Genomic DNA, 26220 nt, shown 5'->3' on the forward strand with positions numbered 1-26220 from the left:
CGGTGACACTGTATCTGCTCTGTTCAAGGGGCCAGAGACTACACGCGCCGGAGATTTGACAGTCATTCAGGGACGAACCCTTCCCTGCGCCTAAACAGACGTCGACTATACAACACACCCACTTTCATCACCTGTCGCAATCATGGGCTCTATTCTCTGGATCATCAGCAGCGTTGTGCGCTGGGTGCGTATGAAGATTTACCAGTACGAGGTCACTTTCGCCATCTACATGCTTACCCCCACGGAAAAATTCATCTTCAGTACGTACCCTTGGTCCCATCTTCTGGATCTATGCCCCTGCATTGCAATGAAACGAAGCTCATATCCTCTTTCCTGTATAGACTCTCTCCTGCTCACATTGATCACCATGATCGCCGCCGGCATCTACGTCTACCTCCCCAACCACCTCCGTACGATCTACAGCCACATGTACTACTATGCTGTTGGCGAGCGACCATTCATCTCTTCCCGAATGACCAACATGAGCTCGGTGCTCGGAGAAGCGACCCAGACCCTTGATGTGATGTACGAAACAGCTAAGAACGCGGCTGCGGCGACGACACAGCACATGGGCGAGTTGTAATGTGATCCGGACTCAACGCACCATTCGGCTCATCCAGGCGGATGATTAGGTCGACGTGGAGTTGAAATAAGTGAGATATTGGGGTTGTTAGGGCATCTTTCATCTACCTAGACGCAAAGAAGTCACATCAGGCCCTTGTCACTTATCATGTCCCAGCTCCGCTTCAAAGTCCTACAGCCGGCGCATCCTAGGCGTTTCTTCTTGTTTTTCTTCCTTGTTGATCCCATTTGGTTGTCATTGACCGCTAAGTCAATGAAAGCCCGGTTCTCTGCTGTTTAGGTGGAGCGTGCACATTTCGGGTACCCGCACTATTCTTCCAGCGCTGCATTGCTTGTTCGGGTTGGAGTATATCATTACCTGTGCCTCAATCAGTGCAAAGGGCTTGCGATCTCCCTCTTAAGGTTGAGCGCAGCGCAGAACTCATTCTTCAATCGAGACCCTCTGTTCGATCCGGGCGTTTGGATATTGCACATAATTTTGACGAAATTTTTTAATATGGTACAGAGTTCACCACATAGTAATAATTAAGAAATGAATACAGACGAGAAAAAGATATATGAAAAATCCAAAAATCCAGTCTTGGATGCTGTACAATTGAAATAGTTGAGATCGATATCCCCGAACGCCATAAATGCCCAGAGCAGATGTTGTACAAATCATCAAAAAGATGCAACTCGTGTAGCTCGAGATTCCGACCCTTTGCATGACAAGAAATAATGAGTCAATCGCCACGGGCGTCATCCCAATGCACCATTTATCAAAGCATAGCCCAATCCATCCTGCCCCACTATGATAACCAATGCTTGCCAATAACCCAACACTTTCTTTTTCTTCCAATCAAAACATTTATTGTTCTCCGGTTGACTCCGTCTGGGCCTGAGCCTGCTGAGCCTGCAACAAAGCAGCCTCCCGCTCCCTCCGCTCCCGGCGCACAGATTCCACCACGCGCATACGCGCCAACTCCTTGTCAATCTCCTCCTTGTCAAACGGAATCTTGTGCGACTGTTCCTGAGTAGGCCAGAAGTTCTTGACGTTGAAGCGGTCGTCGAGGTTGGTTCCGAAGTAGTACATCCAACCGATGGGGAAGAGGACGTACATGCCGAACTAGAAGGCAGAGCGGTTAGCATATTGGAAGGACTGGTTTGGACATAAGGAGATCATTGAGTATAGGTAGAGAGTGAGATAGGCTCAATGTAGAAGCATATAGTTATACATTGATTTGAGATCGTTTCTTACCTTGAAGACTTCCAGGTTACCGCCCTGGAGTCGGCGGAGGACGTTAGAAATCATTTGTGATGTGTGTGTAGGTGTTTTTCTGGAATGAGAATATGGAGTAGAACCGGCACTTTGTTCTGGTCTTGTTGTTAGGGTCTTCGCGATCAAACGAATGTAGTCTGGAAATATGGGCTGATAATTATTTGCTTAGTTTGCATTGAGGTGGTTACTCAGCGCTCGACGCCTTAGAAACCTGGCTACAGTAATCAAGCATAACTTATACATCACATGACCTGCCGCGGGCCTCGGCTTTCAGTTCCCCGCAATGTATGGAATGCGATCGTTACTATTCTGGGGCCATGGCTATTTTCCCTGCCCCTGATTGATTTCTAATCAATCTTTCAATGAGATAAAAAGTACACTGAATATCAATTCCCATTGAAAGATATTACCAAAATGTCTAACGAAGAGCTCATCACCCTGACCTATCAGGATCGCATCGCGATTGTCACTCTCAACCGTCCCGACAAGTTGAATGCCTTAAATGTCGGACTATACTACACTCTCGCCCAGCGTCTTCGTGAAATCGAGAAGCGAGATGACATCTACATTACCGTTGTAACAGGCACAGGTCGATTCTTCTCCGCGTAAGGATCCAACCAGCCACTCTTCCAACCCAACCCAAACAAGCTAACGAACCTCTCGACAGCGGCGCAGATGTAACCAGCGCCCGCCCTGACCCTGGCAACGGTGACAGTGGCGGCATCGGCTCAACAGCGCGCCAGGAACTAGTCCGCGGCTTCGTCGCCAACAACATTGACACAACCCGCGCTTTTTACACGCACTCCAAGATCCTCGTCGTAGCAATGAACGGTCCCGCCGTCGGTCTCTCCGCAGCTCTGGTGGCTCACGCGGACTTCATCTACGCCGCTCCACATTCTTTTATCCTGACACCGTTCTCTTCGCTCGGCCTCGTCGCCGAAGGCGGAGCTAGTCGTGCCTTTGTGGAGCGGCTTGGTATTGCGAAGGCGAATGAGGCGCTTATCATGAGTAAGCGGATTACTTGTGAGGAGCTTGTGAGCGCTGGGTTCGTGAATAAGGTCATCAAGGCGGACTCGGGGGAGAGGGATGATTCGGCGGGTTTCTTGAAGAATGTTCTTCTGGAGGTTGAGGAAAGACTGGGGACGCATTTGAATCAATCCAGCTTGTTGAAGATTAAGGAGCTTGTCAGAAGGCCGGAGAGAGAGATTCTGGATCGTCAGAATGGACTTGAGGCGTTTATGGGATTGGAGCGGTTCCTGAGTGGGACGCCGCAGGAGGAGTTTCGGAAATTGGCTTCTGGGGAGAAGAAGCATAAGCTGTAGATCTTAGATCTTAGATATTCTATTTATCTGTGGACCAGAATGCACATCTGCACATTACCAGTTTCAATGTTAGGGCTACCAAGATGTGGGTCAATTACATGTACATATTCTAAGGCGTTCTCATGCTGTGATATAGATCATTGGAGTACTGTCTGCATTTCAGCTGCGGTATGTGGATGCATGAGAAACATTGAAAGTCAAGGGTCATATGATCCAACACCAACCCAACACCTTTTATATCCTGTACAGTCTATTCTGAGTCACTGCTCTCATCTTGCTGTTGTTGCATACACTGCCTAGCTAGAATCTCCTGCCACTTCCCCATAAACTCACTCATGCCACCCGGTCCCGCCAGAGAGGCATCGACCAGATCCTTTGGCACCTTGTGAGCTGAGTACTGCGGCGTAGAGAACTGATATGCCTCAGGATCATTCTTCTTCACGAGACGAACCTCGGGCAAGAAGGGAGCAAGATCATCATCACCTTCTTCCGCCTTCTGTTCATCTTCGGAATCATCCTCCACTTCCTCAACGACACCACTGGTCACCTCATCCGAAGTCATAATGCTCCCATCACGAAGTGAGATCCTCACGAATCCACCATTAAGATCATCATATTCTTCCTCCTCAAAGCCAATAGGATCCTTCATCCGCAGAATCTCCAACCAGCTAAACAGCAACGGATCCGTCCGCTGCGCCCAAGGATTGATGTCTACCAGCCAGACACGCTGATGCGGCGCAGGGACATAGACATCGAATACGAAGTTTGGATCCGGGAAGGTATCGCGCAACTTCTCGTCGAAGAACGCTTGTATGCGCGAACGGAACATATCGCGCATTTCAAATAGGAAGTCAAAGTGATTAAGATCCCGCTGACACATACACAGCAACTTGCGGTTGCGAACGAAGCACCTGAACTCGAGAGACGGGTTGAAGTTGGCATATTTGCGAAGGACTAAGTGGTAGGGAACGTCCGGGACTAGGGAGTCCACAGCCGGGGTCTCGGAAGCCTCTCCATTCGTAGTTTCAGTATTATCAGGAACACAGTCGTCAAAGGGATGTTCAAGATCGTGGGTGATGAAGTCGCTGCTTTTCAGGAGGAGGTAGACGTCATTGGGAGTGGCGCATTTCGTGTCGTTTGTGGCGGCCATGAACGTAGCATCTTTGGGGGCACTCCAGTTTAGTTTCGGGGTGACTTTGCCGAACTCGCTGATTGTGTCTTTGATTTGCTTGTGGATATCAGCCCACTCTATCGAGGGGTCTTCAGCTTCCTCGCCTGAGTCGGAGAAAGTGTCTAGATCGTCATCATCTCTTGGGCGTATTGGCTCCGGAGGTAGCACGATGCCGTCGGCGCGGAGGTAGGTAATGAATTCGGTGGTGAGAGGAATTACCCGGGACTTGGGTGCGAGGGTGCGGTAGCTATGCGACAAAGGATGTTAAAGTCGTACCTTGAAGATGGGTGTTTGGAATAGATATACCGTGGGTGCCAGTCATGGTACGAGCAGTGGAGGATGTGAGAATAGGTGATTGGTGGAAAGGGTAGACGGTCTGGTAGATCATTGGATGACGCGTCTACTTGCGCATCAACTGGGACTGGATTTGACTCCATTAGAGATATCTTGAGCTAATTCAACCACAAGAAATGAAATAGAAAGCCATGAATCATTGGCGGGGCTTTTCTTTTTTGAGTCACGGGCCGATAAGCTGATAAGGATGGATGACATAATCATATGAACCTGAGGCAGCATTCCGGTCCGATTGGACCAAATGGCCTTCTCACTCTTGAACATCACCTCACAGCACCGTTCAGAATGGCGCCAGAGGCTCCAGACCCGCAGAGCCTCAAGTCATGGGCTGACGCCTTTCAGTATCCAATTCCCACGGTTCGCCGGGTGGAACAGGAACTGCGACGGGATATCGCCAGCAATAAGGAGAAGCTCCGAGCTCTCGTGGGGTAAGCTGCCGATGACCTGAATATTGGTGGTATGTCCTGCTAATAGCGATTGCGTGGGACTTAGTACACGATACCGAGAGCTTGTCGGAACTGCTGAGACTATTGTGACGATGAACAAGGAGGTCCAAGAGGTCGAGTCGATTTTGGCCGATGTTGGACGCCGATGCAACCCGCGATTGATCGAGAAGAAACATGTATATGCGCGTCAAATGAAGAGTGATGCAGCAGAAAAGGGTATGTAACTTCTACCATGTAAGTATGTGCGAATTGGAGGCCAATGGCTAAAACTGCGCAGACACCGACAAGCATTCATTTGGAGCACAACTTGCTATTCTTCACCGCTGTATAACATCTTTTTCGCGACTTCTCCGAAGACGAGCTTCATTACTGCTTGTCGCTAAGATTTTTGTCATTTCCCGAAGGATTCATAATACTCTATCGCAGCACGAATCGACCCCGCCATTTCTCGACGATCTTCGAAACCAACTTGCGTCTCTGCACCGCACTCTCATTAAACGGATTGATAAACGTCTAGCCTCCACAAATGCCACAGAGGACAGTATCATCGAAGCGCTGGCTGCTTACTGTCTCGCCCAGAGCCCTTCTTCTGATGATGCCATTCACCATTTTCACCAGGTGCGCCTAGACGTGATTACCGGCCAGCTGGCTTTGTCGCGCGAAAACATTTCGAAGGCCCTGCGGCTATTCATTCGTACACTACAAACATCCAAGACCCTGCGATCGCGTCAATTCCCTGATATACTTTCAAAGCTCAAAGCTAGACCAATTCTGTCAGATCCAGAGATACGCAGCTTGGAAGGGTTGGAAATTGAAGTCCTGGGCCGATGGGCCGCTCCAGAGGTCATCAACTTCACACCTTGGATCAAAATGAGCGAACTGAGCCGAACTGAAGGTTTAGAATCGATCAAGGGATGGTCTATCCTCGCCTTTGAACGATTCTCCCAGGGCTGTGACAAAAGCCTTGCGCATAGCGACGACTTCTCCGAGCTTCTGTTTTTACGTGCAGAAACAATTGAACTTTGGCTATCATCCTGGGGCTCAACAATGACCCATCGCTCTGTTAATGTCCTGGAACGTCTGCGTAAAATCTTTAACGACCACCTCAAACGAGTTCTGACAGCGCAGGTCCAAAGTATCGATGAGATCAGAACCCAAATTTCATCAACTATCTCCGGCTGGGATAAGGCAGAGCATATCCCCATTGGATCTCTCTGGGAAGCTGATATGATTGCTGCGGACTACTCGAACGGCGCATCGACGTTCAAACACGTCATAGCAGACCGGCTTCTCGGCCGCGATGATGATGTCTCCGCGGTCCTCAAGAATTACCAAAGCTGGCTCACAGCGATTGAAGAAAGAAACGAATCCATATCCTCTCTTCGTCAACTCAGATGGACCGATATCCTCGTCGGGGGTGAAGTAGAGGACGAAGATATTGACATAACGCCCCTTCTCAACGACGACGACCCGGAAGCTTTATCTGATGCTCTCCACTCAGCTGTCACGCAAGCATTTGATACGCTTCAGGAATCATTCACCGACGCCTTCAATGCCTTTGGAAGCACTCACCAAAGCGCAAAAGCCACCTTCCTCCTCCGACTCATTCGACTTGTGCGCCGAGAGATCCCTGCTGGCTTTGTTGCACAGGACTTCCTGTTCTCTCGTGCCGTAGTTCCAGACCTACAGAAGCTTCTTGCGGCTGAGATTGTCGCCCAAAATGGGTCGTTATCTCTTGTACCTTCGTCAAGAACTCTCCCCGATTCCAAGAAGTTGAGATCTGTCGCTGGTCGTTCCCTATGGGAAGGGGAACCCGCCGTACCCGTACAGCCATCTGCGAGCACTTTCAAGTTCTTGCGTCACCTGACTGCGACTATGGACGAGAAAGGATATGATCTCTGGGACCCATCGATCGTCAAGGTCTTGAAGGGCGAGCTGCAGAAGCACTTGGAGACTGCCATCGGGTCTACGCTTGATGACATGGGAACATGGCTTACCTCGACTAATATTACACCAAACCCCGAAAAGAGTGAAGCCGAAACCGAGGACGACGGCGAGGAAGGAAAGGAGAAAGAAGAGACTACGGATCCTACGCCCGAGGACGATGCATCTCAGATCAATACACTACGAGACTGGAAGATACAACTACTTTTCGATACATTCTACTTAGCAAATATGCTAGGTGATCCGACCCGGCTGGCTGGCGTCATGGAACGTGTCGAGAAGAGCGCGAAGCTAAGTACCGAAGCTATCAGGAGCATCCAGAAGGGCTCAGCTGAGTATTGGAAGCGGACGGAGCTGCTCTTTGGTCTGCTGGCTGACCGGTAATACCTCCTTTGCATGGATGGGATGGCAATGAAGCTTTATTTAAATCAATTGATAGCGTGTTATATAGCGCCATGGTTTATTCATTCAAAAATCATAACCCCTTTTCCAATATTCCGGTCATTCAAGTTCAATCTCAAAACATCGGAAGTCTATCAAGTTCTCTGCATCAAGGGTATTGATTATACCAGCGGGCTTCCAACAAGGCTCATTTGTTGATGTCGGGTCATTCTCACAGACTCAATATGTTCAGCCTTAGCTCTAGAAGGAGGATCGCTTGGGTTACCCCATTCTTGCAAAGTATTTAGCCTGGAAATCCAGGCATCTACTGCATTTACAAGCATGCAAGCCGAGGCCTCTGCTGCGTAGTATATGATAAATGCACATCGATAATAGGTCGATGTATCAATAGATCGTGGTCATATTGATAGTGTGTACTCCTTTTTTACGGTTTGTTTTGCTGTCGCCAAATACTATACTCCGTAAGTACATTGGACCGGGAGGGTTGCGACCTGGCGGAGTGGCCCCCCACCGTAGTGGGGACACAAAGTGGAGACACTCGTTCAAACGATTCGATTTCGAGATCGGATGATGGATCCAGCTGTAAAGTCGTTGTAGACGATCGTAGAATCAGGGAGAACGAAGCTGGCGGATTGGGAAGATGAAACAAGGGTAGGATGAAGGGGGAAGGGGAAAGAAGAAATGAAGAAACATTGAAAGATAAAAAGCTCCATAATAAGGTAGTATACTCCCAGGTGTCTAATTTCCAAGACTGTCTGATTTGAACATCAACACTCAAGTGATTGTTTATTGTTGACTTGTTATACTAGCTTTTATATAAAGTGTAGATTTATTTTTGCATGAAGCACCTCCTTATATGGCCTGAATCCTTCGCTACATATTTCAATATGCAAGTAAGTCTTCAACATTACTGGTAATCACCATGGAAGGTATCAGTTAAAAGACGATACATATATTTTGGAATTTCATCCACGATATAAATTTAAGTTATATACATAAAATCGACCAATCATAAAGTGGATCGACTTTAATGCTGATATAAGCTTCCCTTCCCGCGGAATGAAGTCACTCAACTTCGCCGACGGGAAAGCTTCATTCCTCTTCAACCCCCTCACAATGACCACACCCCGGTTATCTTTCTTTTATCCTAATCTTATGCGAGCGGTCCGATCATGTGAGCCAAAGACGTACCGCCATATCAAGCTCAGTGCCCGGAGACCTTTTCACACCAGCCGTCGCCATGCACAGCAAGTCTACCAGCGCCGATATGGGCCAGCGGTCGAACCAAACATGCCTCCACACTTACACTCAGAGAATTCCCAATCGCAACCAACGGATGTTCCTGGGGCATCAAGTGGAGAGGTAGACCGCACAGAGGGGGCTAGCTCGTCGGAACAGTCATTGTCGCAACCCGAGCCACAAGAACAAACTGAGTCATATCCTTCGGAACCTGAAACCGATACCACAAATGATACAACTAGCGATGCGGTCGATGCTGCATCCTCATTTCTATCAGAAAAGGCAGCAGCTGACTCTACGAAAAGTAATGACTCAGCTGCCCCGGAGCAAGCCCCGGAGCAAGCATCGGAGGATGATACCACGGCAAGCGCTTCGGCATCATCTCCGTTTGAGGAGATGAAGGAAGAACTGGCCCACATGTCTCCATATTCGAGTACCAACAGCTCATTTGAAGAAGTCTACCACATGCCCTCTCCATCGACATATCTTACTCCAACGGACCCATCGAACGCCGAGCATAAACCGCCACATATGTCCCCTGCACCGTATGTGCACCATTTTGATACATATTCACTCGTCCAAGACCTATCAAAGGGTGGATACACCAAGCAGCAATCTACGACAATCATGAAAGCAGTACGGACCATTTTACAAAATAATCTCAACTTTGCTCAGCAGAGCTTGACCTCCAAATCAGATATAGAGAACGAGTCATATCTATTCAAGGCAGCTTGCTCGGAACTCCAGCAGTCGCTTCAGACAGCCCGCCACTCAGAAATCCAAAGGCAAAGAGCTGCCCGGGGCCAGCTAGAACATGAGCTCGATATACTCTCTCAACGCCTGAACCAAGAGCTTGCGGGCATGAAGGATGAGATCAAGGGCATGTTCAATGACCACAAGATGAGCACTCGAGAGCAGCAACGCGTCATCGACACATCGGACCAGGAGTTGAACTACAAGATTACTGTTTCGCTCAACAGTGACGGGAAGAGCGAAATCGAAAGCCTACGATGGATTTTGACAAGACGCGCTGCTATGGCTGTTGCTACCTGTGCCTGTAAGTGGCAAAATTTTCAAGTCTTTATCTTCAATGCTAACGTGTCCCTAGTCATGATGATCCTATTCCTCAAGTACGCCTCCACTCGGAAGCCGCAGGAGCCAGCCAAGGCAGCCGAAATTGAGAAGCCTGTCAAGGAAGTGTCAAAAGAAACCCGGGTCATCCATGAGGCACCTCGCCAACCCAAGACTCCTTCTATTGCCGCTATTGCCGAAGTGAACCTTGGAGAGTCTCTAGGCTGAACGCCATGACCTGGCGCTCTTCCTTTCCCTTTTCCATTATACAAACATACACGCCAGTCTTTTGTACATCATACTTTCCTTCAAAGCGTTATCTCTAGAGTTGACACCGCCTGTATAACACCAATAGATCCAGATACCCACATACACTACGACTTTGCAAATACTCTTGAAACCATGTGCTACGTTCTTTCAAACTATATTATCCCGAATGGCGGCAACCGGGGACAGACAGTAGGATACTGTGGGTAAAAAGGTAGGAGACAGTGTAAGTAAATGGTACACATTCATTCAACCGAGCCGTCTATCTACGCATCGCTCAATAAGGCTCCCAGCCACGGAATCTCCTCCGGAAGATACTTATAAGCTCTAAAAACCGCATTGCTCTGATTCGAAAATCCAATGCGCTCCATCTCCTCAAGCTCTTCATCCCTCATAACGCCCTTATAATCCTTCAACTGCGGCACAACAAACTCCCAAACCATATCCCCACCCACTGTGACTTCAAAAATACGCCCAGTGGCCGCCTCACAAATCAGAAAATTTCCATTCCGCAACTGCTGAGCAGACCCCATAAAAGGCGTGAAAAAGCCCAATCCACCAGTCGAGAAATCCTTATATTCCCACTTCACCTTTTTCTCCGAGGAGATAATCACAGCTCTGGAGAACGGCACAGAGACACCAGGTCTGAACACCCCGTTATCGAGAACAAGTATATCCCCCGCATCATTGATCTGATGTGCACAGTGCTGCTGGCATACCTGCGGCGCAGAAACGGTCCATACAACCTCACCCGACGCACGCTCAATAACAAAAACAGAAGATGCATTGCGGGTCGAGGCAATGATATTCCCATACGAGTTGAATGCAACACTATTTATCAGCGGCCAGTGCTCACGTGGATAATGCGAATGAGCAGCAAAGTCACTCGTATCAAGATGGTCAATCGCACGCCAGGACCAGAGTAACTTAGCACCTCCCTTCCCGCCGGAACCGTCAAAGTCCGAAGACGACGATACATTCGAGACAGACCAGGGATCCACAAGCTTAATACAGTCCGCGTAAATAGTTCCAGAAGGTGCTTCGCTGCCTTCAATCCCACCCTTGACGCGGGCCGCTTCTTCAGCCGTGAGGGGCTCAAGCGTAGTGTAGAGGATCGTTCCATCGTCCAGATGATTTTGATCATGGTGTGCGTAGGGATCAGAGTATTGGCGCAGGATGTTTCCGGCAGGGTCTAGCTGCATCATCATCCCGCCGCGGTATTTCGCCCACATGGGGAAGAGAGGGGGGGACTCTGGATGCACGCCATTGTAGGCGAGTGTGCCGTTTGGTAGGATGCGGGAGTGGCGACCCGCGCGGTGGGGGAGGGTCCAGCGATGAACTTCTTCGCCGGTTGTTGAGACGAGGTGAGCCGTGTTTGATGTTAGGGGGGAGTAGAGGACATAGCCCGGTGAGACTTGTTGTTTGTCGACGCCGCGGAGACCGAGGCCGCGGCGGCGAAAGGTTTGCTGTTCCATTGTGGGCGTGGATGGATCTCGGGATAAAAGAATTGGAGAGAAATACCTAGCCAAGAGCTGCAGGGATCTTTACATTTATCTTGCAGATGTGGGTATTGGGTAGTTCAGCATAGTTGCAATTAGGGTATGGTGGACCGGCATACCGCGGTATGCCGCGGTAGATAAGTGGAGGCCAAGATGATGCATTCACAGACCCACTGGGGGAGATACTAAGTCAGGGAGATTTAGATTGGATATAATACGAGAGTAAAACGTGTTATATATCCCGATTACGCACTGATATTCATTACCGCTGTAGTCCTAATACAATTATACAATCCGCTAGAGAAGGTACCCGGTGGGTCCCCCAAGTATCACAACAAGCAGTATCATTCGCAGCTTCAAAGTGTATTCAGATTGCGTCAGATACGCCTCTTATATGCTTATCATCGAGCCTTGAAGGTATGGCTGTATTGTACATAGGGGATGGAGGAGATATAGAAAGGCTCATCCTCCAAAGAAAATGGCAGACAGAAAACTTCTAACTTTTCTCTATTGTGATTACGAATCGCCGCATAATGTCTACAGAGAAAGCGGAGCATGAGACGGAGTCTCCTTCAAAGACTCAACCATGGTTTCCAAAGAGACTCTCCATCGAGGAGGGAGGAATTGAACGTGTCACCGACGAGGAGAGAAAGGAGAAGACAACAAAGTTCTGGCATGCTGCTACGTTTTGGTACGTAAATCCACCAGTGCTGGGTGTTTGTATTCATTGAGTGATCTTGCTGAGTATCATAAACAACAGGTTCAGCGCCAATATGGCAATTGCTACTCTCAACATTGGATCTCTGGGAGGCTCCATGGGCCTGGGGTTCTGGGATTGCTTCATCGTGATTGTAGTGGTCAATCTCTTCACTGATCTACTTCCAGCATGGACGGCTACAGCAGGATTGACAGGTCTACGAATGACAACCTTCTCGTAAGTGACTTCCTTGTATCTTGTCCTTGGTAGATGCTTGGGTAGCTATTTGCGAACATCCGACTCTCCCATTTATCCTTTTGAGTACCAGCTGATGATACTTTTACTTGTAGTCGATATTCCTTCGGATACTGGGGTAACATGCTCGTAGTAGTATTCTCCATGGTTGCAACAACGGGCTGGAATGCCATCAACTCCATCTCCGGAGCCTCCGTCCTCAACGCACTCTCGAACGGAAAATGTCCCACTTGGGCCGGTGTCATAATCATATGTACATTGGTGTGGATTATATGTGCACTGGGTATTACCTGGATTCACCGTCTCGACACATTCATCTGGATCTTCCCATTGATCGTGTGGTGTGTTGCTGCAGGGACGGGCGCATCATCATTCACAGCCGCCAGTCCAAAGCATCTTGAGGGTGCGGATAAGGCGGCTGCCGTTCTCTCTTACGTGGCGAGTATCTTCTCCTTTTCGCTTTCGTGGGTTAATTGTGCAGCGGATTATAATGTACGGATGCCGCATGATACTCCGCGCTGGAAGATTTTCAGTGCAACGTATGTGGGTATTTTCGTGCCTAGTGTTTTGGTTCAAGCGCTTGGTGCGGCGCTATATACTGGTACTGTGACAAGTGTCGAATGGAAACATGCTTATTCGGCTTCCTCTATTGGAGGATTGCTCGAGATGGCGCTAAAGCCAGCTGGTGGATTTGGAAAGTTTCTCATGGTTCTTGCAGCGCTGAGTTCGATTCCGGTGAGTTGATTCCAACATCGATACCATTTTTCCTTGGAGCTAATGATTTCAAGAATAATATTCCAAACAATTACTCTTTCGCTTTGCACGCCCAAAATCTTGGTTCATGGGCCATCAGAATCCCTCGAGTTGTGCTGGTGACATTTGGGTCCGTTGTAGCAGTGGTCGTTGGTTGCTGCGCAGCGAGGTATTTCAGTGACACTCTGCAGACTTTCCTTAGTGTCATTGGTTATTGGACAGTTATCCATACTACTGTTGTGATGGAGGAGCATTTCATCTTTCGCCGGCGATGGACAGCATACGACTTGGACGCATGGAATAATCCAGCTGCCTTGCCATTTGGGTGGGCATCAGCAGGAGCTTTCTGCTTTGGATTTGCTGGGGCCGCTCTTGGAATGCATGTAAAATGGTACTCTGGACCGATTGCATCCTTGATTGGCAGTGGTGCAAATATAGGTCACGAGTTGACATTTGCATTCTCTGCCATCGTTTTCCCATTATTTCGCTGGGTGGAGAAAAGATATGGCGGGTATTAGAACAACCAAAGTTGGTTCAGATAGATTTTTCTTTGGGGTTTGAAGTGTCCCTGTACCCATATTTATTTTGCCATTCATGTATTTGAAGGGCTTGGTTGGAATAAAGCCAAATCTGACATGAGATCCCAATTTCCATCAGCAGATGGACCAAGACCCAAAAATTCAGGGAAATAGTAGTTGGTGAAGCTCTCTTCCGAGAAACCTTCTATTGGATCTGGAATAGTTTCGACGCGAGGGCGTAGTTTCTGGTGTACTTTCGCGATAATATTACCCAGAGTATGTGCAGCGTGGCAGGGCAGGCCTATGCAATGAAGCCAGTCGACAAGACTCTGGACTAGAGCATCCAATTCTCTAGTATCATATGCCGCGTTTAATTGGCTTTCATAACTGTTGAGTAATCGACAGATGATAATTGCTGCAAAGGTAATCATATGGTAAATGTGATCAGTCAAGTGGCGAGTCCGCTCATCCACTGTATCCATAGCTAGGTGGACGATGGCTGTTGAATGGCGGACCATTTCCGACACCACTGACTCTTGAGCGCGAGCGGTTCTTGATTTTAGGGCATGCTCGTATAAGAGTAGATTGGAGAAATGGAAGCCCATCAGTAAGAATTGAGATCTTGGCTGCTCTAAATTCGAACTGTTAGCGTTTTGCCCTGTAAGAAGCAGAACAATGCATACCAATTACAAATTCCCACTGTCTTCTCCATGTCTGTAAATCTGCCACCGACTTGAGTAAATCAACTGGTTCTTCAATTAAATGCTCATAGACAGTCCAGTAGAGATGTATCTCAGCCACCATGCGAACTTCAAAGTTTGTCGCATGATCGGAATCAATAATAGCCCGACAGCGCTCAATCTGCCAGGCCTGCAGCATAGATCTGCGACTCGTCCCAACACAATAATGCAAGTGTGCGAGACAAAGATGGTTCCAAAGACAGCATAGATCCAAAGTCTTCTCATCCATTCTATATGGTGATTGAGATTGAGAGGTCACCGCAGCGAATAACGGGCTGGATTGACTATGCTGCAGAGCAAACCCACTCAAAAGCCAGCTATCAATACTCAAGGGCACCTGTCCTACCGTCGTAGACCACATGCATAGAATCAGAGTTGCCTGGAAGAACTCAATGGATTGCGGTGCGACCAAAAGAGTACCCGAGACAAAGGACCGAGCGCACTCATAAAGCTTGGGAGCCAGAGTCGCCGCTATTTTTTCGGAAGTATGTCGCACGGCAATCAAACAACACGCACAGAAAAGCAAGGGTGATCTCTTCACGCGGGGTAACAGAGCTGCTGGATCCCCTTCGGTATCATATAGAGTCCAACGGCCATAGTACTCGAGAAAACTAGATGTTCATGTCAGTATAATAGCCGAAGCTGATGATCAATCTCGGAGAGCATACATGGTGATTAGAGTCAGAGCTAAATCAGGCGCAATAAGATCATCCAAGACCGCCTCAAGAGACCTTGTATCGGGCGCAGACTTGATGCCGGTGTCAGCCAGATCCCGGATGACCATGATCGGGGCGGAGGTTTCCGTGTCCTTGTATGTGACTTCCCCGGCTTCCGATGTCGTCAGTGCGCTTGCTGTACTGGACTGATCATCGGCTGCAGGACCTTCTCCCAGACGATCGAGCAGAGCTGCCAATGTTTTCTCGAGACGCTCCAAGCTATATCAAAATGTTATCAATTTTCTAGTTCGTCATGTCACATGTGGGGCAAGATTATTATATTCATACCGTGCATCCGTTCCTGATCGAGAAGTAGACGGTTCTTTCTCCTGTTGCTGCTCGATAGTTTGCACTAGTGAGCATCTTTGATGAAGTCTTTCACAACGCAAACATGCTTTCCCTGGGAGGCTGGGCTCATAGCACCGGGTTTTCTGTTTTCTGCACGAAACGCACGCTTTCGAGGCGCGGCCTCGATCTGGAGGCATTGTGGAGCAATTTCGCCCCGCAGTACATTTACTTAGGAGTCAGGACTGTCTGCTGGGACACAAAAACGAAATAATTCAATACTGGGACATTAAAAAGCGCGAATCGCCGAGTTCTGTGAGGAATATGGCGTCACCTGATGCGGATAACATAAGCCAGGAGCACACCGTCGGTCAAAGCGGTTCTCGGTGTTACCCGGTCAATTGAGGTTAAAAGAAAATCGACACTGCCTAATAGAATGTTTAAACTTCAAATTCAGGGGTTGAGGTCTCATTTTAGGAAGTGGGAAAAATAAACTTGAAGATATTATGTCGTGGTCTATACATTTATGCACTATTGCATTCAAATCATTATCACATCAACACGCCCGCTAGCGACAACCTGGAGCTTAGAAGTCCATGCGCAGTGCGATACTCGGCGCAGCTTGCGGTATATTATCATTTGCCTCGTCAGCCGTTGAATTGCTGGCTCCAATACCCGCACTGCGAAGGACCTCCTCCAGAAGCGACTTTTGGTCTGCATTCATATTCGCGACCAAAGTCCGGAAACTGACTTGGTCTGCTTTGGCCACTTCAAGCAGATGGCCAGCGGATTCTTTGTACACTGACTGTCCCTCACGCGTAGCACGGGCCAACAACGCAGACATCACGAGTGAAACAGCGGCCGGAATCTCAGTAGGAGAGAATGTCGAATTGGACAAGCAGGACACGAGCGTGCGGGCGATAACAGCCCGTGAGTTCTCTGGGTCGGTGGGAATTTCGCCCGAGTCCGATGGACAACCAACAAGGAACGCGATTAACCGCGGAAGAAGGTACCGGGAGATGACATCGTCAGTCATATAGCGGGGGCCGGGCTTAAGGACGATCGAACGAAGGCAGCTGGCAGCTACAGTGGCGAGCCCGACGTCTTGAAGACAATCAAGGAGTTCGTCCAGAACGCGGTTTATGAGTGGATCCTGCGGTGGGAGCACATGCCCACCCGCCGTTATCAGGAATGTAATGGCCAGGAGCGTGTTTTTGGCGCAGGGCATGGAACTTTCCGATTCGCGACGCTGGGCGATGGTGAGAATGGTCAAGAAGCGAGTAAGACACCCTCGCATCTGGAAAGTTATCACGTCCATGTCCTCCGGAACATCCGAGAAGTGGGTGATTCCATGGATGAACTGTCGGAAAATCGGAAGAGCCTGGGGTACAACTTCGGCTTGGCAGATTCCAGTTGCAAGTATGGTGGTGAAGATGTGAAGGATACAAGCGTGAAGGTCATTACGAATGATGGACGGGAAGACTGACGCTACATCGACGAGAGAGCGCAAGGCCAAGCGAATGAGGGCCAAGGACTCGTCTGATGACACGTTGAATCGTGCAAGAGGTGTCGATTCACGTAGGTTGGGGAGCATGCCAGCAAGAACCAGAATGATGTTTCTAGTCAGTTCAAACAGCTGCTCGATATCATCCGATAGGTGATCGCTTCGCTCCTGGTCACTCTGCGCCGCCGGATGGTCAAGAGAGAGATTTTGCGCGATACCCACGATGACTGTCTGAATGGGTGTGCTTTCAGTCAGAACAAGTCGGTCAAAAGTATCCATGGTCTCCGAAAAGATGGCATCCTGGTAAATGGCATTGCCCGAGATGATGGGTCTCAAAATTCTCTTGAGAGCCTGGAGGATCGCGAGGCGCTGTGACGGCGAAGTTCCTTGGTCGACAAGAGACTCAAAGGCAAGGCCGAATAGGACGAAGAAGAACGCAACAGGCTCTTCGCGATAGTTAATGTCATGGCCCTTGTCTTCAGAATCCCTCCTGGCAAGTTCTTGACCTTCCTTCTTCTCATCCTCGTCAGGGGTACTGGACTCCTCTGGCAGCTGCAACTTGCCGTCCAAAGCATCAAAAACGAAGTCAATATCCTTTTCAACCAAGCCAGCAATCGCATCAACGAGATTGAGCCAGGTATCTTGGTAAAACTATGCAGTGTGTTAGCAAGTTGCCAAAAGGAAATACGGTGCTGAATAAGGTCTATGCCTACCTTGAGCAAAGTCTCGCGATTCCATGCAGCGTAAACCTCGTCTAGGTCATTGCTCTGAGTGCTCGTACCCAAAGCGCCAGAAATATCCGGCTCAAATCGCAACCGAGCATACTCCTGGAGAGAGGACAGCCACAGTGGAGTTAGTTTGGCAACATAAGGCTGTACCACCCGATTAAGGTATTCTTGCTCGATACTGGCAATCTGCAGCCTAGCCCACGCAGAGAACAGCGCTAGCTTGACCATCACTCGAGCATTAGAGTTCAAGCCCTTGAGATCACCGATATCAGTGGTTTCTGGATTTTCTAGGAATCAAATTAGATTTTGCACGCATCATAGGAACGGGGAACATACTCGCAAATCTTTCAAGACCCAGTACCAGAAGCTTGAGAATTCTTCCCATACGATCCACATTTGTCACAATTCCAGTTGCAATAAATGTGGCTGAGACATTGATTGCCTCTGAAGCCAGCTCCGGGGACGAGTCGGCCGCAAATGCAGGAGTGAGCGCGGAACCAATTTGAGCTTGGTACTGCTCGAGCAATGACGCTTCGGCGAAATCCGGGTCTGGAGTTTTGCCAAACATCTAGAAGAGGGTGAGTAAATATTATCAAGCTGGAATGAAAAGATCTTACGGTCAAAACTTGGTCGATGATCTTTAAACCCCACACGCGCAGCTCAATCACATTAGCAGTCGATGCTGAAAATGCCATTCTCACAATGTCACCGACTTTAGACTGAAGTGCCAGCTCCGCCGGAATGGTTTGATCAGGAAGAATTGCTTCTTGTACCGTCGCTAGAAGCTCAGAGAGGCAAGACATGGCGAAATTGCGCGTCTGCCACTTGAGGAATTCCTGGCCTGCGATAGCTTCGTTTGTGGAGTCGCCTTGACCATCTCCAGCTCCTGCTGCGGCAAAACCTGCAACTTCATCGTCCGGAATATCCGCTGCAGCGGTTTGGATTGCTGTAGTCGGCGCGACTTCCGCCTTGTTGCGCGTCTTGGTCATGATGTTCTGGCAGCGTTGAATCCACAGTTCGGTTTCTGTAAAGGCAGTTTGCTGCAACCATTCCTGGATCATTGTCTTTATAGGAATATTATCCGGCGCATCATCGAATGCAAGCCAGATATCATCCTCGAGAGTCTCGCTTGCAGTCTGCACCACAGATGTAGCATCACGCTTCATCAGATTGCTCAGACCACGGACAGCAACTTCTCGCATGAACGAGTCTTTCGCACGGAGCTCTTTCTGCAAGCGCTTAACGTACCCAGGGAAATCCACATAGCTGGAGGCATAGAGAGAAAAGTGGTCCAAGCACTTGGAGCTTTCGGTGACCAGAGCAGGATTTTCTTCCAGCTGGAATTGGCGGAGAAGAGTCAGAATGAGATTACGAGTCTTTGCAATGTCTTGCAAATCTGGGCCAAGGACATTGATGAGCGAATCAACGCATCGGCCGATAATGACAGGTGTCAAAAAGGACATTTCAATATTAGATGTCGCCAAAACTGCGCATTCTTCGTTATGTGTGTCGGTATTATAGAGCTGAGCCAGCATACCCAATGAGCTGGAAGCGAATGGGGAGAAAGTCAGACCAGCAGAGTTGGCCACTCTTTCTAGTCCGCCAAGGGCCCAGAAATGAACCACAGGGTGGGGGTCGTTGCAAAGAGACATCAGAACTCCAACAATCGTCTTGAGATGCAGACCAGCTGCCATGCCACCGACTTGGGAATGAATGCATCCAAGAGCAGCAGCACAGCCAGCTCGGGCATTTGGCTCTCTGTTTGCTACAATGGTGTCCACGAGCCAATTAACTTGTGTATTAGTGCAGGAATTTCCAGCGCTATCGCACAGACGACCCAGTGCTTCCACGCCAATTGTTCGAATAATAGGGTCGGGATCGATCGTGAATTTCTGGATGAGCTCCTGTAGGATCTTGTCTGTCGAGGTGCTCAATTTTCCAGCCACAAAGTCAGTCTCCTTGACCGCTACTTTAAGAGCATGCAAAAGAGCAATTGCGATATTGACCCCTAAAGCAGCTTTCCGACCCGGGTTTCTTTGAAGAGCTGGAGATGTCAGGAATGTGGCAATCTGCTCCACGCTACTCTCTTGAATCTTGGGTGAGTGCAGAGCAATCGCAACCGAGAACAGGTCAATTGCAGAGTTAACAACCCCAGTGGTGGGTGGATCCACAGCGAGGGAATCGCCGTCTCGCAAGCTGTACAGCAGCACCGAGTCATGCTCGCTTGCTTGGCATACAGGGAATGTGAGGACGTCATCAACAAACTCATCCGCCGAGTCAACTGCGGACCAAGCAGGGCTATTTTCACCTCCATGGGTGCCAGACAACGCTGCCCAGATATATTCACGGGCAAGACCAGTCACACCAAAGCCATAGTTATCGCAAAGATCCCACAGTCCATCGAATTGGCCAGTCGAGGCGGCAATTGAGCTCTCCAGCGGCCTGTACTGAGCATCTGGATCCGCAAAGGAAGAGATAGCAAGACTGAGCAGACTAGATTGTGAAATGATGTCGCCATGACTGGGATGGTGAACATGTACCAATTTCGAGAAACATTGCAAAACTCGGCGACGAACCATTGTAGTGAAGTCATGCAGTTGTAGAGAAGGGTGAAGACGTTGCGAAATATCCTCCATGGACTTGGGACGAGGCAGATCATCCAAAAATTCGACAGTATTTTGCAGCATCGCAGCAATTCTCTTCGCGCCATCTGCTGTGATAAGCTTGCTGTTGAACTCCATGAATACTAGCAGGGCGCTCAAAGCGCATTCTCTGACATGAGCGAGGAAACTCGTCTCTAAAGTGCTGGGCTGGGCAGAGTTTTCCTTGCTCAAATGCTTCGGCAGGGCGTTCTTCCAAAGTAACATGAGTTGGGAGAGATGAATTTTGACGAAGCTCGGTCCCAATGGCATCAATCCTCCAATCAAGATCCACGCGACCTGGATTTGCGTGCTTGCAGCTCGAAGCTCGGACGTTGTGCTGGTCTTGAGCAGATCTGTTGCCTGGGTGAAGATGCGTGCAAATACATCGACAGCACCATATAGCGGTTGCAAGCGCGAAGTACTTAGCATCGCGGAAAGGCCGTTTGCATATCCGACGCATCGACGAGATGACTGTCGTGGTGTAGCAAGGTGCCCGATCTCCCTATTCAAGCTATTCATGCAAATAGTCACACAAGAAAGAAGTTGATGGGGACAAGCAAGCACGAAGCTACGCAGGCAATGGGCTGTATGGATCTGGACTGTATAGCTGGGATGGGGTAAAACTTGCAGCAAGGAATCGCGACAACTATCGGCATAAACGACGAAGGCCGATCCGAGTGATGAGATCAAGGACGATAAAGCACTAACAGCACTGGTCAGGGTATACTTGCTGGGCTCGCGACGTTCTTGGACCACTTGCGGGTAGTCCTTCAGGATATTGTTGATAATCCACTTCGCGGCATTGAGCTGGCTAGTTTCCTGAAGCATCTCACGGCCGATGGTGTCTTCGAGTATGCTCTTAACAAACTTTCGGGTCATGAGCAGGCGGAACCGGTTGTATGTCACCGTCGGGTGGTTAAGCAATTCAACCAATAGGTTTGTAGCAATCTCGCCATACCGCTCCTCGACAACCTTGTCTCCCAGGTTGCGCAGTATATATTTGTAGCACATGCAAATGCCCGCACGAGTGCGATTAGAAGTTGTACTCTTCAAATACTGTGAAGAAAGTTGTCGCAAGAGATCTGGAAGAAGGAAGAACAGCCGAGACTCGGGCTTCTTGGGCGCAACAGACGACTCGGACATTTCGGCCTCTTCTTCATCTCCGGGTCTCGGACCCGGCTTCTTAGACATCCTCTTCATCTTCTTCGATTTGGGCCTGGGGGCTGCCATAACATGTGTTTCCATGGCATGGAGCTTGATCAAGGCACGGCCAAGACAAGCTGCCGCAGCATGTCGAACCGGCGTAGTGGGGCTATCGATGACCTTCCACATCATGGTCTTCAACACCTCAAAGTCGTTAACATTATCAAAAAATGGAGTCGTATTGATCAACTGCTCCAAGCACCGACATGCATGCACTTGAACAAACGTTGATTTGTCACCGGTCGCCGCATTGCGCGCTTGTTTCCAGATATCGCGACCAGTCGCTTCGTCGATCGGGACACCGATGCCAACCACGATTTTGCGCAGCACGGAGAAGATGACACCCCTCAGACCAGTATGATTACTAGCGGACTTGAGCAGCTTCAGCATGCCCGACGTTGCAACGTTGGACTGCATGAATGCGCTCTCACCAGCCGTAGCAAACACCTCACCCAGGCAATGCGCCGCAGCAAATTTGACCTTTATATCTGCCTCGCTCTTGCTTGCATTTATGACCCCAAGCAGATCGGCGATGGTTTCGAACAGGATGCCGCGATCCCCTTTCGCGAGGATAGTACCGAAACATCGTCCCAGGTTGTTGCGGAGGACTCTTGTAATGGTGGGAGAGGTAAGGGTCAAGATTTTGAACAGCTCCTTTTTCAGGGATTTCTGCTGTGCTGAAAGCTGTGCCGAATCGAGTCCACATATAAACTGCACGAGATCAGAGGTGAAGGTAAGCAGGTAGAGGTCCTGCTGTTCGGAGGGGAGTGCATGTAGCTTGGTGACATCCAGCTCCGGGGCCGCATTTTCAGGGGTTGTGGATGCGGGGGCAGGTTCAGAGGAAGACATTGAATGTATTAAATGGAGGATTCAACAATCCCCATGAAAGGAATGGAAAGGCAATAAACAAGATCAATGAGGTATGATGTATGTGTGCCTCCTTATGCCGCGGAGCGGAGGACGGATAAACAGTCGGCCCGGTTTGGAATGTATGGATTGTCGCATCAGTCTAGATTGAGATTAGGTTGACGGCAAAAGCAAGAGATGGAGATGACACTACAATTGAGCAGAGTGCTACGGCACCATCCCCGCGCACCCTCTGTCTGCAACGCCTGTCGTAGCTTCAGCTCAGCCCCGGTCTGGTTCTCTGGACACAGCAAGTGGGCAACGATCAAACATGACAAGGCCAAGAACGACAAGTCGAAGAGCAAAGAGCGCCAGATGGTGAGCAAGGAAATCAGTAATGCAACTCAATGTACGTCTATCCCAGTCAATATAAACATATACGGGTCGCTAATCTATATTTATACGGTAGTATGGGGTCCCGATCCGAAATACAACCCTCGCCTGACCCTGGCGCTGTCAAAAGCAAAGCGCGCCTCCATTCCCAAGATCGTCATCGAAGCAGCAATCGCGCACGGCCAGGGACTCAGTGTAACGGGACAAGCACTAGAGTCATTGACGATTGAAGCAATTCTGCCCGGATCCGTGGCTGCAGTGATCGAGTGCCAGACGGATCAAAAGGCGCGTGTGCTACAAGACATTCGACACTCAATCAAGACATATGGAGGTACCGTGACGCCGACTACATTTTTGTTTGAGAAAAAAGGCCGAGTCACCTTGGAGAAGAAGGACGGCTTGAATCCGGACGACTACTTGGATCACGCTATCGAGGCTGGAGCAACGGATATTATCGCGGATGAGGAGGGCCGCTTGGTCGTATTCACCGATCCATCTGAAACGAAGAAAGTCGGGGAGAGGTTCTCCGAACTATCGGGTCTTACGATTGAGGGGCTGGAGTTCTTCTGGGATCCGAATCCAGATACCTTGGTTGAGGTGCGGGATGAAGAGCAGGCTGAGATTACTCGGAATCTTCTTAGCTCCCTGCGCGATGAACCGAGCGTACAAGACATCTACCTGAACACGATGGACAAGCTGTGAAATCTGATGATTGAGAATCAGGCTTGGGTCGAGAGTGACATCACAAAAGCATATGTATATCATGTATAATAGCCCTGGAGGCACAACTTAGAAATATAGATAAAATTGACTCTACCCTCAAGTATGTAGATATATGTGCCGATTCAGTCATCCATAAATTCGAGGATTTGGTTGGCAGTTTCGAAAATCCGAAGTTTTCAAAGGCTTTGAAAACAGAGCTTGGAATCCATGATAGGAATGATCTATCCAACTATTCCTTCCGCAAAGCTTTCATCGTACTCCTCATCAAATCGCCTGTGCCTCTACTACCAATTGCATCTAGCCAATCGAGCATATGCACCCGATACTCCTGCCAAGTAATCTTTGCTCCTCCCTCCTTCTCAAGAGCCTGCAATGCCTTCGGAGTGACTGGCTTTCGTAGCCTAGGCTGATGTTCCGCGATTTGCTGATCTTCTTCCAAATCCGCAAAACAAGCCGCAGAAAGATTGCAGAACGCAGCATGGTGACTGAGAGAAAAGATGGATGGCAAAGTGCAGTGAAAAGCGCTCTTAGAGTCATAGCGCTTGGCATTCTCGTTAACTTCGCGGACATAAATTGTGAAGACCGAGATGCTAGATGCAGGTATGAGACAGGCGCGGGCATTGGGGTCCTCTGAATTCAATGCACGATTTCGCCAGACCAGGTTGCATGTATCCATGACATAACCGTTGAACTGGCCCACAATTTTGGGGTCGTATAAGGGCTCTGAGGGATTGGGTGGTTGTATGGCTTTGGAAGTGAGGGAGGATTCGAATGATGATTTGTAGGTTGCGAGAATGGAGCTGAGGATTGAGATAATGGAGACACTGGGTGTGAAGGTTATTGCGTAGATTAAAGGAGAAGGAGGGACTGTCAATCGGATGTGAGCATTCTCGGATGCATGAGAGAATAGTTCTGCAAGGCACTGGTAGAACTGAAGGATGGATAGGAGGGCTGGTCTGGACGTCTGTCTGTCATCGGAAACTGGTGCAAACTCTTGAATTGACGATGCCAAAAGCTCCGCATGTCGGATTAATTCAGTTAAAGGCGCTGACTCTTCAGACATGGGCAGCTGAGTTCGTACCCTGACACCCCATTCGCTGATCAATGCCGAGTAGAAATCGAGCAATTCAGTCCTGGAGGCTAGAGAGCCATCCAGCATAGCCGACTCCAATGGCGACAAAAATTTGCTCAAGAGCGAGTCGTAGGCTTCGATCGGGATATATCGAACCAGCCGCAATACTTGTTCACGATTATCACGGCCATTCCAAGACTGTATGTACAACTCCAAAAACGATCGAACAGAAGGCAGAAGTTGCTAGACTTTCATTAGCCATATGAATATTTGAATAACAAATCATCTTACCTTGGTGTATGTAGCATATCCCTCAACAAAGTCTAGAACATAAGACAACGTATCTGGTTCATCATCACCGTTTTCTTCTTGAATATGCAATAACTTATCTTGCAGGAAGTTTTTCAACCACTCATCAAGCCGATGATCCGCAACTTCAGACTGAACCAGATGTAGATACTTCTGAGCCATCGCATCCCCAAGTGTCGAGATAATCTGGTTAGGTAATTCGATCATATCAATTTTGTCGACAAAATGGTCGATGTCACGAAGTTCCTCCAGGGATGTGTGTTTGTCTGACACACGTGAGGTTTGCAAAGCCGGAATGACCACTTCGATCCTGCTTCTTTTCACTGCACCCCGGTGAACAACCTGAAAGGTTGATCCTTGTGTAGCTTCCACCTTCTCTAAGTTCGCAGTCTGCAGTACTTTCGCATGACTCGCCCATTCAAGATCGGGATGCTTGAAGAACAGAGACTTTCTAGACCCACCCACACCTCCAATAATAATTTCAGGGTAGTAGTTCTTGAAGATCTTGAGTAGGGTCACTAACTCCTTGTCTTCCCCGCCCGCATTTTGAATAAGCTCCATCAACGCCTGGATGCGGAACGGCTTCACGTGTTTTCTTCTCGTAATCAGCGAGAGAAGATGGCACAGCGGCTTCCTCAGACTAATCATGTCAAGTTGATTGAATAGTACCGCGTAAAGCTTTCCAAGATGAGTTTTGTCGGCGAGAAGGTCGTATGTGAGAATCAACCAGCGGACAAGCAGGGACTGCGTCGCCGGGCTGGGTTTGGATTTGCTTGGACCCAAAGAGCAGACGACCTGTGTGACATGATTGGATTTTACCCTCTCTTGTGGGTAAAGATTCTTGATCAAGGTTGTAGTGGTGCCTTGGTCAAGGTTGTTCTTTTTTGCTAGGATCTTCAACAGCCGGCCCAGCGCATCAGGAGGAATACCGCTCTCATATGCGGTCGACGCAATCGTTTGAGCCAACTCTCCAGCATCAGTGTATCTTTGCTTTACCGGCACGAATGCAACTGGAAACTTATTAGCTCTGTTTTGGGTGATAGGTAACTCCGTTCTGGATACCCTACCGGCTTCTAAATGCTCGACAGCGTCGAGCAAACTGCCCCGCTCACTACTTTCTGCAATTCATCAGTGAATATTCGTTTCATGGCGTCTTTAAACATCAAAGTACCTGAATTAACATCCATTGGGATGTCACTGTTCTTGTCGTCTCGTCGCAAGACGTGTTACTGTGGGCGATGCGCGCATGCGCTTGACCCCGGCTTTTCGGCGCGTACACGT

At 49.0% G+C, this 26220-nt stretch overlaps 12 protein-coding genes across 12 annotated transcripts; 6 read left to right on the forward strand and 6 right to left on the reverse strand.

Annotated features, from left to right (window-relative positions):
- Positions 1–142: 142 nt before the first annotated feature.
- N7520_003487 (serine palmitoyltransferase small subunit family protein) lies at positions 143–583 on the forward strand (the record flags this gene model as incomplete). The annotated part of the gene is made up of 2 exons (XM_057137422.1): positions 143–260; positions 342–583. 2 exons carry the CDS (start codon positions 143–145, stop codon positions 581–583), a joined length of 360 nt encoding a protein of 119 aa, XP_056997887.1.
- Positions 584–1429: 846 nt separating this feature from the next.
- Positions 1430–1873, reverse strand: N7520_003488 (uncharacterized protein; the record flags this gene model as incomplete). Its single annotated transcript, XM_057137423.1, has 2 exons — positions 1430–1687; positions 1820–1873. The coding sequence occupies 2 exons, from the start codon at positions 1871–1873 to the stop codon at positions 1430–1432; spliced, it is 312 nt and encodes a 103-aa protein (XP_056997888.1).
- Positions 1874–2254: 381 nt separating this feature from the next.
- N7520_003489 (dodecenoyl-CoA isomerase) lies at positions 2255–3162 on the forward strand (the record flags this gene model as incomplete). Its single annotated transcript, XM_057137424.1, has 2 exons — positions 2255–2445; positions 2508–3162. 2 exons carry the CDS (start codon positions 2255–2257, stop codon positions 3160–3162), a joined length of 846 nt encoding a protein of 281 aa, XP_056997889.1.
- A 250-nt stretch (positions 3163–3412) lies between these two features.
- On the reverse strand, positions 3413–4770 carry cdc123 (cell proliferation protein CDC123; the record flags this gene model as incomplete). The annotated part of the gene is made up of 2 exons (XM_057137425.1): positions 3413–4580; positions 4640–4770. The coding sequence occupies 2 exons, from the start codon at positions 4768–4770 to the stop codon at positions 3413–3415; spliced, it is 1299 nt and encodes a 432-aa protein (XP_056997890.1).
- Positions 4771–4972: 202 nt separating this feature from the next.
- On the forward strand, positions 4973–7461 carry N7520_003491 (COG1/VPS51 family protein; the record flags this gene model as incomplete). Its single annotated transcript, XM_057137426.1, has 3 exons — positions 4973–5115; positions 5180–5349; positions 5411–7461. 3 exons carry the CDS (start codon positions 4973–4975, stop codon positions 7459–7461), a joined length of 2364 nt encoding a protein of 787 aa, XP_056997891.1.
- A 1134-nt stretch (positions 7462–8595) lies between these two features.
- N7520_003492 (CCDC90 family protein) lies at positions 8596–10017 on the forward strand (the record flags this gene model as incomplete). Its single annotated transcript, XM_057137427.1, has 2 exons — positions 8596–9775; positions 9827–10017. The coding sequence occupies 2 exons, from the start codon at positions 8596–8598 to the stop codon at positions 10015–10017; spliced, it is 1371 nt and encodes a 456-aa protein (XP_056997892.1).
- Positions 10018–10322: 305 nt separating this feature from the next.
- On the reverse strand, positions 10323–11531 carry N7520_003493 (uncharacterized protein; the record flags this gene model as incomplete). The annotated part of the gene is made up of 1 exon (XM_057137428.1): positions 10323–11531. One exon carries the CDS (start codon positions 11529–11531, stop codon positions 10323–10325), a length of 1209 nt encoding a protein of 402 aa, XP_056997893.1.
- A 557-nt stretch (positions 11532–12088) lies between these two features.
- On the forward strand, positions 12089–13778 carry N7520_003494 (purine-cytosine permease family protein; the record flags this gene model as incomplete). The annotated part of the gene is made up of 4 exons (XM_057137429.1): positions 12089–12246; positions 12316–12489; positions 12603–13242; positions 13296–13778. 4 exons carry the CDS (start codon positions 12089–12091, stop codon positions 13776–13778), a joined length of 1455 nt encoding a protein of 484 aa, XP_056997894.1.
- A 74-nt stretch (positions 13779–13852) lies between these two features.
- Positions 13853–15719, reverse strand: N7520_003495 (Zn(II)2Cys6 transcription factor; the record flags this gene model as incomplete). The annotated part of the gene is made up of 4 exons (XM_057137430.1): positions 13853–14409; positions 14462–15129; positions 15187–15453; positions 15523–15719. The coding sequence occupies 4 exons, from the start codon at positions 15717–15719 to the stop codon at positions 13853–13855; spliced, it is 1689 nt and encodes a 562-aa protein (XP_056997895.1).
- Positions 15720–16105: 386 nt separating this feature from the next.
- N7520_003496 (AP-1 complex accessory protein LAA1) lies at positions 16106–22445 on the reverse strand (the record flags this gene model as incomplete). The annotated part of the gene is made up of 4 exons (XM_057137431.1): positions 16106–17674; positions 17737–18038; positions 18088–18319; positions 18369–22445. The coding sequence occupies 4 exons, from the start codon at positions 22443–22445 to the stop codon at positions 16106–16108; spliced, it is 6180 nt and encodes a 2059-aa protein (XP_056997896.1).
- Positions 22446–22640: 195 nt separating this feature from the next.
- Positions 22641–23537, forward strand: N7520_003497 (post-initiation translation factor DPC29; the record flags this gene model as incomplete). The annotated part of the gene is made up of 2 exons (XM_057137432.1): positions 22641–22851; positions 22912–23537. The coding sequence occupies 2 exons, from the start codon at positions 22641–22643 to the stop codon at positions 23535–23537; spliced, it is 837 nt and encodes a 278-aa protein (XP_056997897.1).
- Positions 23538–23787: 250 nt separating this feature from the next.
- On the reverse strand, positions 23788–26126 carry N7520_003498 (Mis6 domain protein; the record flags this gene model as incomplete). The annotated part of the gene is made up of 3 exons (XM_057137433.1): positions 23788–24828; positions 24922–26057; positions 26111–26126. 3 exons carry the CDS (start codon positions 26124–26126, stop codon positions 23788–23790), a joined length of 2193 nt encoding a protein of 730 aa, XP_056997898.1.
- Between the last annotated feature and the right edge of the window lie 94 nt (positions 26127–26220).

This window comes from Penicillium odoratum (assembly GCF_028828045.1).
Source record: "Penicillium odoratum strain IBT 22623 chromosome Unknown utg000003l_segment0_segment0, whole genome shotgun sequence".
NCBI classification, from domain to species: Eukaryota; Fungi; Ascomycota; class Eurotiomycetes; order Eurotiales; family Aspergillaceae; genus Penicillium; species Penicillium odoratum.